At 42.3% G+C, this 20458-nt stretch overlaps 1 protein-coding gene across 2 annotated transcripts in view; it reads left to right on the top strand.

Moving 5' to 3' along the window:
- MALT1 (MALT1 paracaspase) overlaps nucleotides 1–20458 on the top strand; it is a 59223-nt gene that overhangs the window by 471 nt on the left and 38294 nt on the right. For both annotated transcript variants that reach the window (XM_045790188.2, XM_045790187.2), the window contains exons 2-3: nucleotides 8463–8629; nucleotides 19122–19243. In XM_045790188.2, the coding sequence (XP_045646144.1) occupies nucleotides 8463–8629; nucleotides 19122–19243 (289 nt within the window). The remainder of the gene's footprint in view (nucleotides 1–8462; nucleotides 8630–19121; nucleotides 19244–20458) is intronic.

Below are 20458 nucleotides of genomic sequence, written 5' to 3'. Positions count from 1 at the left end.
GGCGCGCGGGGCGGGGGCGCGCGGGCGCCGGGGTGGGAGGACCGAAGCCCCCGCGGCTGGAGTGGTGCGGGGGCCGCTACGGTGAAAGGGGCGCGGAGGGGCAACGGGTCGGGAAAGCGTGGGAATGCTGGAGATTCGAGGTTGGACCCTCCTCCCCGTGAGCTGAAAGGGAGAAGTGGAGGGCGACCCAGGAGGATCTGGAGAGAAGGCGAGCTGTCTGGAAACCACTGGGACAGGGCAGTCATTCCAAAGGACCTAGCGTACAGCGTGGGCATAGACCGGGAAGACCTTAGGAAGGCTAGGAAGGCCAAGTGCAGGTAAAGAGATCAGGAAAGCGAAGGGCTTGGGTGCAGGATTTCTTGGAAGTTTTTATGTAGGAGAGGATGATGATGGGAAAGGCTGAAACTAAAACTGCCGTCTTTCTCCATCAAACCAACTTACCAGGTTCTCTTCTTGACTTCACCGTGAGCACTGAGCTCGAAGTAAAACTATTTTCCTCTTCCCAGTCTAGGAACTGTGAACTTTTGGTCTCGGGACTTCTTCACACTGTTAAGAATTATTGAGGATCCCAGAGAGTTTTTAATGTGGGTTCTGTGTATTACATGCATATAATGTACACTGTTAATTACCCTATTAAAAATTAAAACTAAGGGGGCGCCTGGGTGGCACAGCGGTTAAGCGTCTGCCTTCGGCTCAGGGCGTGATCCTGGTGTTGTGGGATCGAGCCCCACATCGGGCTCTTCCGCTATGAGCCTGCTTCTTCCTCTCTCTCGCTGGCTGTCTCTATCTCTGTCGAATAAATAAATAAAATCTTTAAAAAAAATTAAAACTAAGAACCATTAAAATGTTAATTTATTTAAAAAGAATAACCTGTTACATGTCAACAGAAATTACATGTTTTTGTGGAAAAACAAACTTTTCCAAAAAAAAAAAAATTAGAAAAGTGGCATTGTTTTACATTTTGAAGATCTCTTCTATGTCTTGTCTTTATTGCAGAGAACTGGCCTCTTCTACGTGCTTCTCTGCCTTCGATCTGTTGCACTATCCCAGGTCATGTAACACTGGATACTCCACAATGTACACTTTCTCAGAGAGTGAATGAAAATGATAAATAACATCTCAGTGTTACTGTGGAAAATCGTTCTAACCTTGTGGATCCCGTGACATGGTCTCAGGGACTCACGAGGGGTGCCCAGACCACACTTAGAACCACTCTGCTATGCCATTGTTAGGATTTTGGTCTGCCTGGGAATCCCTTAGAAGTTTTTTTTTGTGTTGTGGTTTTTTTTTTTTAAGATTTTATTTATGTATTTGACAGAGAGAGACAGCCAGCGAGAGAGGGAACACAGCAGGGGGAGTGGGAGAGGAAGAAGCAGGCTCCTCGCGGAGGAGCCTGATGTGGGGCTCGATCCCATACCGCCGGGATCACGCCCTGAGCCGAAGGACGACGCTTAACCGCTGTGCCACCCAGGCGCCCCTGGAAGTTTTTTTTTTAACTTCTCATATGACTAAACTTTGTCTTGGACTATAATTATTTCTACACTTTCTTTTGAACTCCTTGAGAATAGGAGGCATCAGTTAAGATTCTGTGTGTTATCTATAGAACCTATCTTAGACACTATAAATACTTTTGAATTGAGAGGGAAATCATTCATTCACAATTACATTTATTAAGTGCCTATTATGAGCTGGAAGTTCTAGAAAATAAAAAGATGACAAATATTTAGTTCCTATGCACAAGGACCTCTCTAGTAATGGACTGTTATTCTGGGACATTCACAAATAACATGTTAAATGCTATGTTTGGTGTGAATAATAATAATAACAATGGCTTGTTCTCATTTATTGAGCACTTGCTGTATATCAATGCACTAAGTGTTTACATGCATTATCTACTTTAGCCCTTATAACAACCTCGAGTTTCAGAGTTTGGGGTTAAACCAGGGTCATGATGATTTAGGGTTCTTTGGCCACAGAGAGAAGTAATGATGTGAAGTTGGAATTAAGAAGTGGTAAACTTGCAAAATTGAGTGGACAGATGGCACAATTTTCTCTTCCGGGGAAAAATGTGCTTCTCTTAGGGAGAGGGGGCTGTGCAAAGAGAATCCAAAATACTATTATGCTATGTCTGTAGATTTCTGAATTTCTAGACTTAATAACAGCGTAAAAAGCTGTCTTTGGGGATCGGATCATCAGATCTGTGATTGGTTTGTTTGTGATTAGTATGCTAGTTAGGGAAGGCTCTGAACTTTCCTGAGAAGGGTCTGGGAGTGAGGACTCCTAATTCGGCAGTAGAGGAAAGAGAAGAAAGGACGTTCCTGCCACTGAAGAAGCATGGCTGAAGTAGTGGATACCTGACCTCAGGTGCTCAGTGTTCCTTCCCAAGCCTTCAGTCACGTTTTGCCGAAGGCTACAGAATGGTTCGTTTGGCAAGCTAATAGAAAAGTCTGAGGCCGCATCTCTGGCGAAGGTAGTACAGGCAGAAGGGCAGTCGCCTCGCAAGAGGTGACAGGCAACAAAGGATGTGCATTTGTGAAATCTGACAAATTCCAGTGTAGGAAGTGTGAAAAGAAATAGATGGGATTTCACCAGTCTTCCATGATGAAGATTAGTTCAGAATAGGTGAGTGGTGGTGGGAGTGGGGGCACCCCTGCAGGTTAGAAAATTGGGGAACACTAAAGCCACATACCTACTGAAATCAGAATTAAACTGGCATAAGAAAAGGTTAGCACTGGGAGCTGAGGGGCTGGAGAGTGACATCTGAGGGGGCAAGGTAAGCTGGTGATGCTTACTCTATTTAAGACAAAAAAAGCTATTTCAGAGTAATTTCATACAGGTGCTAGAAGGGCATCTATGATAGCAGAAAGTCCCAGACGTATTTTTCTCTACGGTCAGACCGAAGAACTGAAGTGTGAGGGTCCAAGTGGACAACAGTTCCCATGAGGTTGTGGACTTTTTCCCCTAAAATCTTCCCAGGTTGTCTATTGTTTCTTTTCACATTTTTCTGACTCTATACATGTTTCCTCAAATAGATGAGAATTTAATGAAGAAACCACAGGAGTCCATCCTGAACTGTCCATCAGGGATTAGGAGTAATTGTAAATGTTTTCCTACAATTACGGGTGACTGAGAATCAGTCCTGGCTAACAGTCTCTCACAACCGTGTGCATACAAGACTGCCCTAAATACAGACTCAGCCCTAATTCCTTTCCAAACCGCCCTGATACTGAACAGCCTCTGCTGTCAGTGCAGATGGAGGCAGGTTCTGAGTGTCTTGCCCAAGCTACATAAACTTCGCCACACCCTGAAGGTGACAGCTTTCAGGAGGCTCTAAGGCTGCCTGGACTCCATGCGGGAGGGAGCTTTAGGAAGGGGACTCTGAGGCTCAGACCAAGGAAAACCGTCACTGCGCACGCGCTGTACCGAAGGTGCTCTGTAGCTGCAGACTTCTGCCTTCATGCAGTTTATGATAAGGATGAGAACGTGTGACAAGCTGAAACAAAGGATCTCCTCCAGTCTCTGTCTCTCCGGGCTGTGTCTTCAGTGTCTTGAAATTTGGAGTGTCATAGGATCCAGGCTTTGTGTCTCTTTATCATGTGTCTTCACCCAGTCCCCTTCTCGGAGTATCCTTAAGACTCAGGACTATACACACTTCGGTGGAGTCCTCTTAGCTGTATCTTCACCCCTATCTTTGCTGTGAGCCCCCTAGACTCGTACCTGTAGATGCCGATTTGCCATCTCTTCATGAATGACTAAGATATCTTAAGCGTAGCATGTCCAAAACTTAGCCTGTCTTCCCCCACAGACCTGTTTCTCGTGCAGTTTTCTGTATCTCAGGAAATGGCAACTGCACCCCTCCGATTGCTCAGCCCAAACTTCAAAATTTTGCACACCACCCTTACACACCACGTCCGTCTTGTCAGCGATCCGCGTTTGCTGTGCCTTCAGCGTGGATCCAGAATCCAACCTCCACTGCCCCAGTGCTGGGCCAGCCACTGCCCTCTCTCACCGGGATCATTCCAGTAGCTGCCTAACTTTTCCTCCGCTTGGCCCCTGCCCCCAGGTTATTTGCAGCCTAGCAGCGAGAATTAATTACTCTTTTAAAATGTCCAATCGGGTCTTACCTTTCCTCTGCTCAAAACCCCTTAATTGCTTTTCTATTTCAGGATTAGGACACCAGTTAGCTATCAGTTATCTCTTGGACCCTGTTATCTTCCTCCCTTTCTCTACGCTCTGCACACTTGCCTTCTTGCTTTTGTCTTGAACACAGAAGGGTCTTTGTACTTGCTTCTTCCTGGGTCTGAGATAGTCTCCACAGGTGAACCGTATGACTTGCTCCTTCACCTCTTCAAGTGTTTGCTTACAAGTCACCTCCTTCCGTGAGGTCTTCGCTGATCACATTATTTAAAATTACCCCGTACATCGGCTCCAACATTACTTAGCCCTCTGCTTTGTTTTTCTCCAGAGAACTTATGACCGACCACTGGATGGAGACACACACACACACACACACACACACACACCCTCTGTTTGTCTGCCTATGCGTGCATATATATATTTATATCTTGTAGGAAAACCCAGGATGATAAGGAATTTTGTCTTGTTTGCTCCAGTACCCTAAATACCTAGGAAAAATGGTTGCCCATTTTAAATGATTAATAAGTAGTTGCTGAACTAATGAATAGAGATTTCAAAGAGTAAATGTTCCAAGAAGAGAAGCAAAAAAACCTAAAAGCAGTGTCACGATTTGTACCCTAAGGGATGTATGCTGTGTTTTGAGTGTATATTTTTCGAAGTGAAGAGAAATACAAATATATTTTCTTAAAAGCAAAGCCCATTTGTTTCGGTAATAGTCTTTTAACTTAAATGAGAAATTCCAAATTAGGGCCGGTAGGAACCACTTCAAAGCACAGTCTTACAGGAATGTAACTAAAAAAGTAAAGAAAGAGGCTGGGTATATAGAAGCATCATCTTAGCTGAAAGCTAGTGCCCAGGCGGAAAATCAGTAAAAAAGGAAAGGAGATACAGAATCTTGGTTTTCTCCTGTGCCTCTTGTATTGGAAATTTTTGTCTACTTCACCTCAACCTCTTTCTTCATTTGGAAGAAAAAAGTCAAATTGTTTTTCACTTTTTTCTGTATCAGTATAAACATCAAAGCATCACTTGGTTGCATTTGGTGCGATGGCTTCTGAATTTTATGTACCAGATTCCGACCACCTTTCTGAATCATAAAAAAATATATATATTTAGCATACAGAGTCCTTGTTTTTATAGATCTCATATTCTAATTATTTAAAGAATGGTAATCCTTCTATTGTCTCTAATACTGGTTTCTTGACCTGGGTGTTACAGGGACTAATGAAAGAAAATTTTACAGACTAGAGGAGCAGTAGGCATCTGCAGCTTTCATTGTTGCTGTCATGACAGCCACAATTATTCCGTAGGAGAAAGGACACTTTAACACTAAAAAAAGTGGAAAAGACCATCTCAGAGTAAAAGGCAGTCTTAGTGCCCTTATTTTTATCATTTTGCCACGGACTTCAGACTGTGCTGCCACCAGTCTACCATCCAGAATTTGGGAACAGGTGATCTATATTATGATTCACATTTAACAAAAATAGAGTATTGAATATACACATTTAACTGAGACACTTAGAAAAGAATACCTAGTGAGTATAGAGACAGGAAGCCTTGAAGGACATGATCAGGTTACCAAACTAGTAATTACTCAAAAATATTTTTTAGGAAAAGCGAGAACAGTTTCAGAAATCAGCATAATTAGGAAACTATTGTTCTTTTAATAGCCCATATTTTTATTGTATAAGAACTCACTTTTATTGAGTGCTTATTATTTGCCAAGCACTGTGCTAAGTACTTCTAGCACAGATTATCTAATTTAATTCTAACAATCCTATGAGATAGATGATATTAGTATTGAAATTATTTTGGGGCGCCTGGGTGGCTCAGTCGGTTAAGTGACTGCCTTCTGCTCAGGTCATGATCCCAGAGTCCTAGGATCAAGTCCCGCATCAGGCTCCCTGCTCAGCGGGGAGTCTGCTTCTCCCTCTGCCCCTCGCCCCTCTTGGGCTTGCGCTCTCACTCTCTCAAATAAATAAAAAAAGTTTTTTTAATTATTTTGGTTGGATACCTTTTTTTCTAAAGTTATGAGATTATAAACTTTACCACAGAACTATAAATCTTGAGTGACCATTATATAAATTCTATGGTAGCCTTTTAATAAAACCGGTCAAAATGTGTGTGGATTAAGAATATGCCAGGAGCACCTGGGTGGCTCATTCGGTTAAGCATCTGACTCTTGATTTTGGCTCAGGTCATGATCTCAGGGTGGTGAGATCAGGCCCTGTGTCGGACTCTGCACTGAGTATGGAGCCTACTTATGATTCTCTCTCTATCCCTCTCCCCCTGCCACTCTCTCTAAAAAAAAAGAAAAGAATGTTCCAAGTTGTATGAAAACTTGCTCACCTTGCAGCACTGGCACAGCTGTGATACTGTTACATCTGACCCCTTCCATCTATCCAGTCCTCTAGCCTTTTTAGTTATGATTGAAATTCACGCAGTAATCATTCAGTTATAAATACTTAATATGGGCAAGACAGATTTTAGGTATTGCGCGGTTTAAAACATGGGGTTTCTGTTTTCAAGGAGTACTGTGATCTAGTTAGGCAGAGAAGACATGCCTATGAAAGAAAAGCTCTTGGTTTTAAGGCAAAATTGCATCTACTGAGACATGAAGAACAGCGGTCTGCAAACAAGGATCCCTGAGCCGCATTTGGGCCACTGCCCCTGTTTTTGCAGTTTATGGGCTAAGATTGGTTTTTATATTTAAAAAATTATAAAACAAAACAAAAGACAAGAAAGAACATGCAATAGACTGTATGGCCCAGAAAGCCTAAAGTATTTTCCTATGGCACTTTACAGAAATTTGTCAACCTTTAATATATAAGATAAGCACCATCAGGAGAGTATGTCTAACGTGTGTTTGGGGGACTCGTGTGGTCTGGGCGAACCTCACAGAGAAGCTTGAGTTTATATCGGACTATAAATTGGAAGGAAAGGGAGAGGTCGCTGCGAAGGTTTGTGAGGTGCAAATTCTACAGTATATCATGGAAATTATCTAAAGGCTTTGGTTGGCCTTTGTTGGTGATGTCTCTTTGGGAAGATTTTTGGGGGGCTTTTTTGGTTGTTTTGATTGTTTGATTTAATTTGATTGTTTTTCTTCACTTGAATGTTTCATACTTGTGCTTTCCCTTTCTGTGAAATGGTTGTCCCAATACTCCTTGTCCCATTATTTATGGCCTTCTGTAGTCTGATCTTAACCTGTCTTTCTAACCTTGTGTATGACTACTGAACACAATGACATTGAAATGGTATATGTATGTTAAATAGTGATAGTGAAAAAAAATAGTTTTAACAAAAGAACAGTGAGACAGAGAGATTCTTTGGAGCAGAGGTCAGCAAACTTTTTCTATAAAGAGCTAAATATAAATAGCCCATATGTTTAGCTTTGCAGACCAACTACTCACCTCTGCTTTTATAACAGGAAAGCAGCCATCCACCTCCGTAAATGTGTATGTGAACGAGCATGGCTGTGTTCCAACGAAACTGTTCACTAAATCAGGTGACTGGCTGGGTTTGGCCCACAGACCAGTGTTTGTCTTGCCCCTGTGTTAGGGTATTTCTAGGTACTTAGAAGTACTTCGAATGTCAGTAGCACTGATAGTCTTTTAAAAATGGTTGAAAAAATGAGCACACATAGTAAAACATTTGACAGTACAAAAGGGTTTATAGTGAAAAGTTGAATCATTCCAATTGTGAGCTCTGCTGCTCTGGCTCCCCTCTGTAGGAAAATCACTATACTACGAGTTTCTTGGCTATCTTTTCAAAGTTAACTCTGTACATATAAGAACCAACACATATGCTTGCTACTAAAAAGGGTATCCTGCAGAACTAACACTGTTCTGTACGTTCATTCATATGAATACATATGTAGGCTCACTACTTTGCTAATACAAAATTATGTTAAGTTTTTTCATTTTTCAAGATGTCTCAAAGATCTATGCCTTTTTTGGGGTCATATTATGCTTTATAAAAGCACAAGAACAAGTAGAGAAATTTATCTGATCTTTCTAATCTATATTCCCAAATTAAAAGTAGACATTTTGATCAGTATCAAAACCAAATTTCTCTCACATCCTGTTTTAAGATTTCTCTCATCTTCTGATTTAGTAATCAGGGGAGCTGAGTTGGAGAAGGGCATAAAGAGGAATTCCCTGTGATGGCAGAAGGAGGAGGAAAGGACAGTAGCATTCATAATGGAAATAACTTTTCACCGCTCAACGACTCACAGTTTATCCCTACAACACCTGCCGTCATGGCAGACATATAGCAGGCATATTGTGTTGGAGAAAACTGTTGACTTGAATTAAATCTGTTGTTTGCAGTTGTCTGGACTTGGAGCAGTGTTCTCTTAAGGTCTTGGAGCCTGAAGGAAGTCCAAGCTTATGCTTACTGAAGCTGTTGGGTGAGAAGGGTTGTACGGTCACGGAACTGAGTGACTTCCTGCAGGCTATGGAGCACACGGAGGTTCTGCTGCTTCTTAGCCCCCCAGGTAGGTTCTTCTCTCGGGTCTGTTCTCCAGGACTTCGCGGAGACAAACTTAGAGGAAAATATCTCATTTGATAAGGAATTGTATTAAATAGTTTTGAAAAATGTAAATGTATGGAGACTCATTTTTTCCTTCCAGGTTAAGACTAAAGAACACAAAAAGCAAATACAACACATAAACATTGATTAGATTGTGGTTCAAAAAACATCAATTATAGAAGACATTTTGGAGACAAGTAAAGCAATTTGAATTTAACGTGTATATTAGATATTAGAGAATTATGTGGAAATGGTGATATGGTCTGTAGAAGAATGTCTTTATTCCAAGGAGATGCGTGCTAAAATAGTTAGGGGATGGAGCACCTGGCTGGCTCAGTGGGAGAGCATGCAACTCTGATCTCAGAGCGTGAGTTCGAGCCCCACGTTGGATATGGAGCCTATTTTTAAAATAATAATAATAATAAAGTATTTAGTGGTAAGATTTCTTTTTTTTTTTTTAAAGAATTTACTTATTTATGGAGAGAGAGCGAGATAGAGAGCATGAAACGGAAGGGTGGGAAGAGCAGAAGGAAAGGGAGAAGCGGACTCCCTGCTGAGCAGGGAGCCCAGTGCGGGGCTTGATCCCAGGACCACGGGATCATGACCTGAGTCGAAGGCAGACACTTAACCAACTGAGCCACCCAGGCGCCCCTACGGGTAGGATTTCTATAACTCGTGTTGAAGTAGTGCCGCCAAGGCTCAGGCCTATGATTCTTGATTTTGCGGTTGTGAGTTTGAGCCCCACATTGGGGGTAGAGTTTACTTTGAAAGGGAGAAAGGGAGGGAGGAAGGAAGGAAGGAATAGTGCAGCCAAAAAATAAATACATATTTATTAATATGTATGTATGTACACAAATGAGATAAAACAAATATTACAGATATTTGTTGTTTAAGTATTTCACCAACACGATGCTTTTGAAGTGTTGATTGATTCAACCATGATTTTTTTTCTGAATATACCAATATCGAGTGAGATTTCTCACTTCCAACATCAGGTGTGAGGAATAGGAAGCAGCCCCTTGTCTCCACAACTACAGATAGAGTTGGTCCCCTGCAGCAGTGTCCGGCAGGAGAGACCATGTGATCTGAGTCACTTGATAACAGCAGCACCGCACACCTCCTTTCTCAGAGGTCCAGTTCACCATTATAGGTTCCACTAGAAGCTTAGAAGCCAGTTGAGGTTGGGAGGGCCACGGTCTAAGGACTCACGCTCTCTATTTTACATGGTTTTGATGTATGCAGCTTTTATTACATAACCAGCCTATTTGTGATAATATTTTGAAGTTAACATGAGGAACTTAAAATTATAATTCAGATCTTATTTTTGTCAGTTTTTGGGTTCGGGAATCTTCTAACAGGAGTCTTGAAGCAGGCTGGGCTTCAAGAGAGGCTGAGGACAGCCCTGTTTTCAAAGAATTGGTTTGTTTTCATCTTTGCCCCTCCTTTCTTGTTCCTGGCTTCCTTCCAAGAGTGACTTTCTGCATAGTTGCAAGATCTCTACTGACTGTTCCTTGCGTTCATCTTTGTCCCAGCAAAAATCATAAGATTCACTCCAGTTAACTAATTTCAATGACATGCCTGTCCCTACACCTGTCACTGTGGCAAGGGAGATGAAAGGTGCCCATTTGCTGGCTTAGAGCCAGGAGCAGAGTTGGGTTGAGTCAGCTTTCCAGAAACTATATAGGTTACCAAACAAAAGGGGGCCTGTTGGAAGAAGAAAGGGCATAACAGATGCTGGGGAGATAACTAAAGAGTCCACTACAAATGGAAAGGACCCTAGATTACAAGTCAGGAAACTTGGACTCTCAGATCATCCTCTGCTTCCCAGGGCCTAATGTAGATGATAAAATAGGTCTCCTATAAATGCCTTCTTTGAGTTACACCTTGCATTGGATGCTTGACATCTGTTCCTCAGTGTCTCTTCATACCAAGAGGTCTGGGGTAGGAGTAACTACTGCCAAAGCAGCCCCTGTCTAGATGAAATTGTTGTTTGTCCCCAGTCAGTGAACTTCTTCATAAGGTGACATTTGTTAACTTTTATATCCCCAGTGCCTTGAATATTACCCAGGAGTTGTGACGATTGAAATCTGCCAGTTGGGGCATTCAGCTACGAAGTTCTCCAACTTCCTAGAGTACCATACCAGGGTCTCTGAAAACTTAAGAAACCTCTCCAGGAAGTAAATATAACTTTTATATCTCATTATCTTTTTTCAGTAATTACATAATTACTCTGACTGTTGGTTGCCCTGTCTATAAAATGAGTGTCAGTGTTCTCTACCTGGCAGAGTGGGAGGAGTTAATGAAATGATGCCACGTGGAGCTGCCTCTAGGTGGCCACAGAGGCTCCACCTCGGGCTTCCACGTTTTCAGTTTCCCACGCATGACACTGGGCTTTCCTATAACTGTGTCACATGTTTATTCATGTGTAACGATCAGCCTGAAATTTTTGACAATATTTTGATTTTTGACAAACCAGCAATGAATACAGAGCCAACCTAATAAACATCAGTATTCTATTCCCTTGACAGATCCATTTCTGCCCTTTGTGTTTTTCTCCAAATAGTAGGATTAGCACCTTACCATCAGTGTTCCCCGTACAGATCATTCTGGTATCTGGCCTACAAGCTTTTTCAGAGTTATCCCCTGGGACTTCCTTGCATTTGAGGGGAGACCAGGCAAAGGAACGCAGTTTCTATGCTAACATTTCTATAGTAACACTCATTCACTATTTCTGTGAGGTTTTATGTCATATTAGTTGTATAGTGTCCATTGGGAATCAGTTGTTTCTTGAATATTAAGTATTGGGTTTTGAGGACAAATTTTAGGATTGGATAAAGCTCAGTAATCTCAGGAAGAGGTAATTCACTGTTAGCTTTCTATGTGCATTTTATGTGAATAATCTAAAACTCACTGTATTTGCAGATATTAGAGTAAATATAAGAATTATAGAGAAAATTTTAACATGTTAATAAGGATATTGAGAATAAAAACTATTGTAATTAAGAAGGTAAGCTCTGATAGAATCAACTTTATTTGGGACTTTACTCATTCATTCAGTAAACACTTCCTAAATTCCAGTACCAGACGTTGCACTTGGTACTGTGCTTCAAAGACGACGAGAACCAAAATTCTCGTGTAGGAAAAGTTCGTGGTCTAACAGGAAAGACAAACCTGTAAAGGATCACATCCAACACGATCGTAAAAACAAATATCTAGGGCGAGTCTGATCTGATCTTTGGGTTTTCCTTTTCAGTGTATTCCTGTATCTTGGTGAAAGTACAATATAGAAATATTCTCATGTTTTCTCTCTTTTTTCATAGTCAGGCAGCTTCATAGGAGGACATTAGTTCTTATTTCGTAGAAAGTCCAATGACTTTTCTCTAGTTGTCTCTATAGAGAGGTCTGCTTTTGGTAAGTAGGATGAGTTCTGTCCAAGATGCTGTGAGCCTCTGAACAGACCTTTCGGACCTAAATGCAGGAAGAAGAGGAAACTTTAGATTTATTTTAGTTTTATTTTGCCACATTCCATCCTGGTTATTTGTGGGCTGACAGCCATAGATGGCCATAGGAGATGGCTGTAATAAGTAGTTACTCTGTTTTTTGAGAAACTGAGTTTCTTTTATGTGTTTGTTTTGGCTGCCCAGCAGTAGCTGGGGCAGCGTTCCCCTGCCTCTAACTAGAACGATTCCCCTGATTAGGAGCCAGCCTCACTGGTCCCTCACGTAGGATGGGATCTAAGCTGAGGGTAACTCTGCCCTAAATTCTTGCTCTCCATGGGGTGACCCTTAATATATTTTCTGAAGGAGCCCCATGGGATTGAGGTTTGCCCTCTTCTGCTTTCTCTCTAATTGGGCTTTTTCATAGCACGTGGACGGCTAGCTGCTCCCCATGCCCATTTCCCAGCACCGACTGTTTCCCTATTTTATTCTTTTGGTCATCTCAGTGGGAATTGGAGGGGAGTGGGAACATTAAATGAGTGTGCTGAAATTGTTTGAACTGGAAGTCCATAATAATTTTTTAGACCTTTATTTTCTCATTAAAGGATCAAAAATCCTGATCCCGAAGCAACCGACATTGGTATCTCTGTCCTTCGCAAATGTCATTGAGCCTAGATGTGCAGTTCAAGATGTTCTGTTTCTTTTTCTTTTTTTAAGTGAAAACATTTTGAGTGATCATAGGCTCCATCAGTTACGTAGTTATGCAGATCACAAAATGGCTGCTAAGGAAGTAATGCCCTGGCCGGGAGTTGGTTAAGCAGAGGCCAGATGATAGGGGATATTTAGAGAGAATTAACAGTTTATGTGTGGGTTTCGTTAGGTGAATCCCAAGGTTCCACCTCCAGTTCTATGATGTTATCATTTTATTTCCTTCTTTATATAAAATGTACTTCATTCGCTCTCTGTACATACCAGACTGCTCTGGCTGAGGTCTCTTCAGTGGCATCTTTCCCACTTGCCCCACACCTTTTTTGTCCTTAAGACAGGAGCCAAGGGGCGCCTGAGTGGCTCAGTTAAGCGTCTGCCTTCAGCTCAGGTCACGATCCTGGGGTTCTGGGATCGAGCCCTGTGTCAGGCTCCCTGCTCAGTGGGGAGTCTGTTTCTCCCTCTCCCCTCTCATACTCTCTTTCTCTCTCTCTCTCTCTCTCTCTCTTTCTCACTGTCTCAAATGAATAAATAAAATCTTAAAAAAAGAAAAAAGACAGGAACCAAGGTTGTTGAATATTATTCTCTCATTTCCAAAATGCCTTTAGTTCAAAACCATCTTATCTTTATAGTTCTGTAAAGGAGCAGAGCTGTGCTGTTATGAACGTTCAAATTTTAAATGTGAGCAAACGTTTGTGTGGAAAATGAGATTTCCAGAGGTTATCATTCAGCCAGAGTCACAGTTATTAACGAAAGTAGATTAGAACCCAGGTCTGCTAACCCCAACCTAAACCCAGTGTCATTTCTATCATGCTGGGAAATTTCTGGGTTATTCGGGAAACTTGGTGATGAATTATTCCCCCAGTTACCTCTTTGACCCGTGGACTGCAGTTTTTTGTCCTTGCCAAATTAAAAAGTACTCCTACTAGATCTCGTTTGTAAAGGACTTTTCTCGTTGCATGAGTGACAGAAATTTCTGAAAGGTAAATATCAAGAAGTCGAAGAGGCAACGATGGTATGGACGGGAACAAGGGCAAAGGAGGAGGAGAGAAATAGAAAGGGAGTTGTGAGGTCTGAAAGAATGTGCGTCTGCACTGAGGTGTTCAGAGTTACTGGGCAATGTGGAAGCATACGGAGTATGAGGAGACTAGGTTTAGCCACAGGAGGTGCAAACGTTAACTGACTTGTAGGAGGGACATACATGGACATGCTTTGGTTGTGTTGGGGGAAGATTGTTGGAGGAAGAGAAATGGTATTTATTCTGGAACAGGATGAGGCACTTTGCAATGATAGCTTAGAAATTTTCAGAATAACGTTGAGGAAGAGTTTTAGATGGAAGCTGATGGAAAGAAATTTTTGGTTCACAGCCTCTGAAAACAGATGTACTGTCATGTATACAATAGATCTGTTCCTGGAACAGCTGTTTTTAAATCACATCAGTATTTAAATGCATCCATGGGATGCCTGGGTGGCTCAGTCAGTTAAGCGGCTGCCTTTGACTCAGGTCATAATCCCAGGATCCTGGGATCGAGCCCCACATTAGGCTCCTTGCTCAGTGGGGAGCCTGCTTCTCCCTCTCCCTCTGCTGCTCCCCCTGCTGTGCTCTCTCACTTGTGCGCTCTGTCTCAAATAAGTAAATAAAATCTTTAAAGTTTTAAATACATCCTGAGAGAGGGTAACTTAAAGGAAAGCTGTGGTGAATCCTTTTGTCAAATCAAGAATCACCCTAACTTATCTGTTTTGAAATTCCAGCAGGTGTTTAGTTTTATTGTTCAGTATCGTGACTCTGTGATCTACACAGGTGTGTGTCGAATGAATGATCCTCATGTTCCATCGTACCTAGTTCAGATTCTCCCCGGTTTACAGGAAATCGAGTCACCTCTTTGACATCTTTGCAGATGTTATCTGAAAACAGGCTTGTTTGCCAGGAAACTGTGCATTCAGCCTTTAAAATAGAACTTTCATTTGTATGCCTTGGTACACCCTCCATTGCTCTGTGCCATCTTCTTTCCTTACCTTTGTTCAGCACCTTCTGACTAGTGGGCGCCCCGCGAGGGTGGTTACAGGTTGACCATGGTTCTCTGCCGCACAACACTATGTGGGAGGAAGGAAATTTGTGTGGTTAAGGCATGGGAGGTATTGCGACTTTTTTGTCTTTACTACTCACCAAGAGCGGTTTCCAAATCACATTGTGCCTTTCAATTCTCAGTCTTTGAAGCATTAAGTAATAAATACGTGTATGTATTTGCTTGCTTGTTGAAGACTAGACTACTGAAATAGGTGGTCCAGGACAGATGTGTAAACTGAACTTGAACATGCATCAGAAGTCATATAGTCTTGTCTCCCATACAAAGGAAGGACGTCTTTTAGGACATCCTGGCCTTATGGGCTCTTTGTCCATTAAAGTTACTCTTTTCTTTGTAAGACACTCTAGGGAGAAAGCCTTTTAATTTTCCATCACTCTTGTCTCTTTGTATTATAGGAGAGAATGTTTGCCAGGGTCAGTGTATAAGCACCGCCATGGTACAAGACATGGTACTCTGCCTGACGTTCTCGCTTCAGCCAGAGAGGCTCTCTGTGGCAGAAGATCAGCATGGGAGGTGCACTAAGAATCACTGGGAGGTGCCTGGCTGGCTAAGTTGGTGGAGCGTGTGACTCTTTTTTTTTTTTAATAAAGTTTTATTTATTTGAGAGAGAGAGAAAGTGGGGGCATGAGTGGGGGCAGGGGTCAGAGGGAGAGGGAGAAACAGATGCCCCGCTGAGCAGGGAGCCTGATGCAGGGCTCAATCCCAGGATCCTGGGATCATGACCTGAGCTGAAGGCAGACACTTAACTGACTGAGCCACCCAGGCGCGCCGAGTGTGTGACTCTTGATTTCGGAGTTGTGAGTTCAAGCCCCATGATGGGCATAGAGATTACTTAAAAATAAAATCTTTTAAAAAAGATCTTTGGAAAATGATAACTATGAGGTGATAGATGTGTTAATTAAGTTCAGCAGTGGTACTCACTTCACAATGTGTATGTGTATTAAATTATCACATGGTAGTGCTAGAAATGTATAGAACTTTCGTTTGTCAAGCATACTTCCATAAAGGTGGAGAAGAAAAATCACTGGATTAACAAAAGCATGGGGATTTTAAAGCCCAAGAAAACCTAGGTTTGTATTCTGGTTCTGCCATTTTACAATGGGGAAAAAATTGGTCTCAGACAGGTTAAATAGTTTACTCAAGGTAATTTGGGTGACCTTTTGCAAATTACTTCATTTTCTTCACTGTAACATAGGTCCAACTAATGTCTAACTCATCTGGCTATTTTGAAGGCTAGAGATCAAAACACCAGGCCCATATAAAGCAGTCAGTAAATTGCTGCCATAGTAGTTTTTATTGTGATCATACACAGTCATTCAGCAAGTACGTGCAGAACATTCACTGTGTCACCGTCTGCCAGGCCCTGTTCTGGGTGTCGGGTAAACTGGTGACTAAGACAAACAAGGTCCTTGCTCTCATGAAGCTTCTGTTCTAGTAGGCGAGACAGACAAGAAAACCTAGGGATTTCAGATGATTAGTGCAGTGAAGACCGCAAAGTGGGGTGAATGTAATCGAAAAGTGGGGGTGGGGGATAGCTGGTTTAGAGATGTTTCCCAGAGAAGCTAGAGACCTAGATTATGAGAAAGAAAGAGCCTGCCATGAAACAGCGGGGGGTTGGAGGGGAAATCCAGCAGAGGACCAGTAAGTAGAAAAGTAGAAAATAGCTTGGTTTCCAAAAAGAGGACCAGTGTGGCTACAGCAAGGAGGAGAGGAGGGGACGAGGTTAGAGAGGTCAGTTTATGTAAAACTGTGTGACCGTGATGAGGAGTGCGGCTTTTATTTGAAGTACAATTGGTCAGAGGAGTGGTATGGATTAATTTATGTTTTATTTGATTTTATTTATTTATATAGAGAGAAAGAGAGCGTGTGTGAGCGGAGGAAGGGGGGAGAGCAGAGGGAGAGAGAGAGTCAGGCAGACTCCCCACTGAGCGTGGAGCCCTTGGCAGGGCTCAGTCCCACAACCCTGAGATCATGACCTGAGCCAAAATCAGGAGCCAGACGCTCAACCAACGAGCTACTCAAGGCGCCCCTGGATTAATTTCTGTTTTTACAAAGACATTTGGGCTGCTGGTTGGAAGCAAGGAAACCAGCTTGCAGGCTGTACCATGGTTTCATCACAGCTGATGGTGGCTTGGGTTAAGATCATGGCATTGAAGATGTGGAGACGGGGAAAAGTGGAACTGGCAGGACTTGCAAAGAAGTTACATGTGGAGAATGAGGAAGGAAAGAGGGATTTGGGGAGCACTGCTAAGTTTTTGTCCTGAGTAACTGGATGCATGGAGACAGGCTGAGATGGGAAGACAGTGGGCTCTCGTGCAGGAGTAGATTTTGTTCCAGAGGAATTTGGGACGTGTTGAGTTGGAGATGGCTAGAAGACATTCACATTTTAAAGCCCATTGAGCCACACATCCTCTATTTTTCAGATTTATATTTATTCCCTTCTTTTGTTGTTACAACTTTTTCTTTCTTATCACACATAAGCTTTGAAAATCAGAATCTTTGTATCTTGAAGTTGGAACATATACGTCTCTCGTGGCTAAAGAATGGCATTGAGAGCGTTAAATGCAATGGTGTGAATTTGCCGGCCAAGGTGAGAGGGCTCATCCCATTTTCTGTCTTCACCATGTCCTTTGCAACCAACACATAGTACAGCTTCCAGAAGAACTGTCCCTTCTTCCATACTGTGCTAACGTGGCATCAACATAAAGAAGTAATGAATAAGAAAGTTCTCCCTTGGCAAATGTTTTAAATTCTTTTTCGAAAGGCTCTATTCTCTTTACTAAAGATTTTCTAGGGTTTCTCCATAACCTCAAATGTAATAGGTATGCAGTAAATATTTATATATTTTGGATTTTGGTTTTATCTGGTATCTTTCTGGAATGGTTTTCACATACCTTTTTTACCATATATACTGTTTTTGTCCTGGAAAGGTTAGTATCTTTGATGTACTAAGATTGCTGTTATTTGGACTAACTCCTCTTCAATTTATTCCTTTGGGTTGGTAGCTTATAGAGGAAAAAGACACTATTATGAGCTCCTATTCAGGATAGATGAGGAAAGAAAATAAAACTAGGTGCAGGGAATTATATTTTACAAGTTTTAATGATCTTTTCTTCTTCCTTCCTGGAAGCCAGCTAACCCAATTGTATGTATTATAACCTTGGCAAATGTAGAATTTCCTAACTGTGATTTCTTTTGTGTCAGTTATCTATTGTGGCATAACAAATTACCCCAAAACCCAAAGCTTAACACAAGAACCATTTATTACTTTACATGGTTTCTGGGGATGGGAACCTGGAAATGGCTTAACTGGGTGGTTTTGGCTCCAGTTTTGGTCTCTGATGAGGTGGGGGTCAGGCTGGTGGGGCCGGGCTGCAGCCGTCTGGTCCTACTGGGGTTGGACCATCTTCTTCTCAGGTGGTTCGCTTACCTGGCCACTGGCAGGAGGCCCAAGTTTCTTTCCTTACCACTTGGGCCTCCCACAGGGCTGCCTGAGTGTCCCCATGACATGGCAGCAGGCTTCCCCAGAGGGAGTAATTGAGAGCGGGATGGCTGGGGGGGGGGGGGGGTGATTCCATAATTGACTTAGGATTTTCTTTAAAGCTGTCCCAAGTTTTGATGCTGATAGTCATTTCCCAGATGAGAAATGTTTGTATCACATGCATTGGATTTATATCCTGCTGTTCGTTTCCATGCCTTTCTGCATACGGAGTCATTTTCATTTTAATGCTAAATCATAGCATTGAAATAAATGTATCTTGAAGACGTTTTCAGTGGCCAACACTTGTAGCAGTGCACCTAATTCAGTTGAAGTGCCAGCCATATGAGCATTTATGACCAAGTACTTGAAGAGCTGGCACTGAGAACTGCATCATGACTGCTGTCTAGCAGACATCTACTATAAGGTGCATCCTGATTTCAGAGGGGTTAGCATGAAAAAAATATTTCTAAGAATTGAAGAAATATGGCAAACAGTTTTCTCCCCCAGCCATGGGAAGTACAGTAGATCAAAGTCTTCTGTGGATGAGTTTCTTTCCTCTTGGTTTTACAAAGCCTGGAACTCACAGATGCATAATCTGATGGGGAAGGAGATATGAATGGGCAGTTTACAACTAGGATGAATATACAGGTTATTTCCAAAATACCTTTGTGGGGGTTTTTGTTTCAGAAGTATAAACAAGGAAAACCTCTCTTCCGTGACTTTATTTAACTTTTTCTTTTTTTTAAGGAATAAAGATCACCGTCAACCCAGAGTCAAAGGCAGTCTTGGCTGGACAGTTTGTGAAACTGTGTTGCCGGGCAACCGGACATCCCTTTGTACAATATCAGTGGTTTAAAATGAATAAAGAGGTAACTTTTTAAATGTATTTTACTTCCCTTGTCATAAGAAGAGAGAATGATAGCAAATTATTTAGCATCATTTTCCTCAGTGTGTTTTTTGGAATTTTGATCTGGTAGACGTGGCTGTGTTATTACCGAAGTAGTCAATAATCATTATTTTGGTAAAACAATTGCAAAAGTTGTCTTATAACAAAAATGGTGAGGGGGTCACCTGGGTGGCTCAGTTGGTTAAGCATCTGCCTTTGGCTCGGGTCATGGTCTCAGAATCCTGGCATCGGGCTCCACGCTCGGCAGGGAGTCTGCTTCTCCCTCTCCCTCTGCCTCTGTCCCTCCCTCTACTCATGTACTCTCTCTCTTTCTCTCTCTCACTCACTCTCTCAAATAAATAAAATCTTTTTTGAAAAATGCTAAGCAATAATAAAATCAATTCTCTAGACTCTAAAAATTGTGGAAAATCAGTATTAGAACAACAGTGTTAAATAGTAAATATCACCAGTGCATTCTAACATAGCCATTCAAAATTCCTTAACAACAAATTATGTTCCAACCAAAATGTCTCTCTCTCTTTTTTTTTTAATAACTTTATTTTCTTTGGCAGTATGTGCCCTCTAGTCTCAGAACTTCTAGAGTTGCTTCTTGGTGCCAGCAGCCTGGGTGACTTTGAGCACATTGAAGCACACCGTCTTGCTCAAGGGCCGGCACTCACACACTGTGACAGTGTTGCCCATCTGGACACCCTGAAGCAGGGGGCAGGTGTACGGACATATTCTTGTGGTGCTTCTCAAGGCGGTTGTTCTTTCAGATGTGGTGGAGGAAGTCTCGGTGCATGACAGTGGTCTTCCGTATCTTGATCACCACACTAAACAGAATCTGCCCTCGGATAGAGACGTTACCCGGGAAGGGGCATTTCTTATCAGTATAGGACCCTCAGTGACCTCCTTGGGTATCTTGAAACCCAGACCAAAGTGGTTTTTTGGGGGGTTTTTTGTTGTTGCTGTTGTTGTTTTTTTAAGATTTTATTTATTTATTTATTTGACAGAGAGAGAGACAGCCAGCGAGAGAGGGAACACAAGCAGGGGGAATGGGAGAGGAAGAAGCAGGCTCCCAGAGGAGCAGGGAGCCTGATGGCGGGGCTCGATCCCAGGACCCCGGGATCACACCCTGAGCCAAAGGCAGACGCTTAACAACTGAGCCACGCAGGCGCCCTTCAGACCAAAGTTTTTA

Source organism: Ursus americanus, chromosome 19 (assembly GCF_024610735.1).
Source record: "Ursus americanus isolate L20-20 chromosome 19, mUrsAme1.1.p, whole genome shotgun sequence".
Classification (NCBI taxonomy): domain Eukaryota; kingdom Metazoa; phylum Chordata; class Mammalia; order Carnivora; family Ursidae; genus Ursus; species Ursus americanus.
Note: the sequence above shows the minus strand (reverse complement) of the source record. Positions and strands in the feature narration are given on the sequence as shown.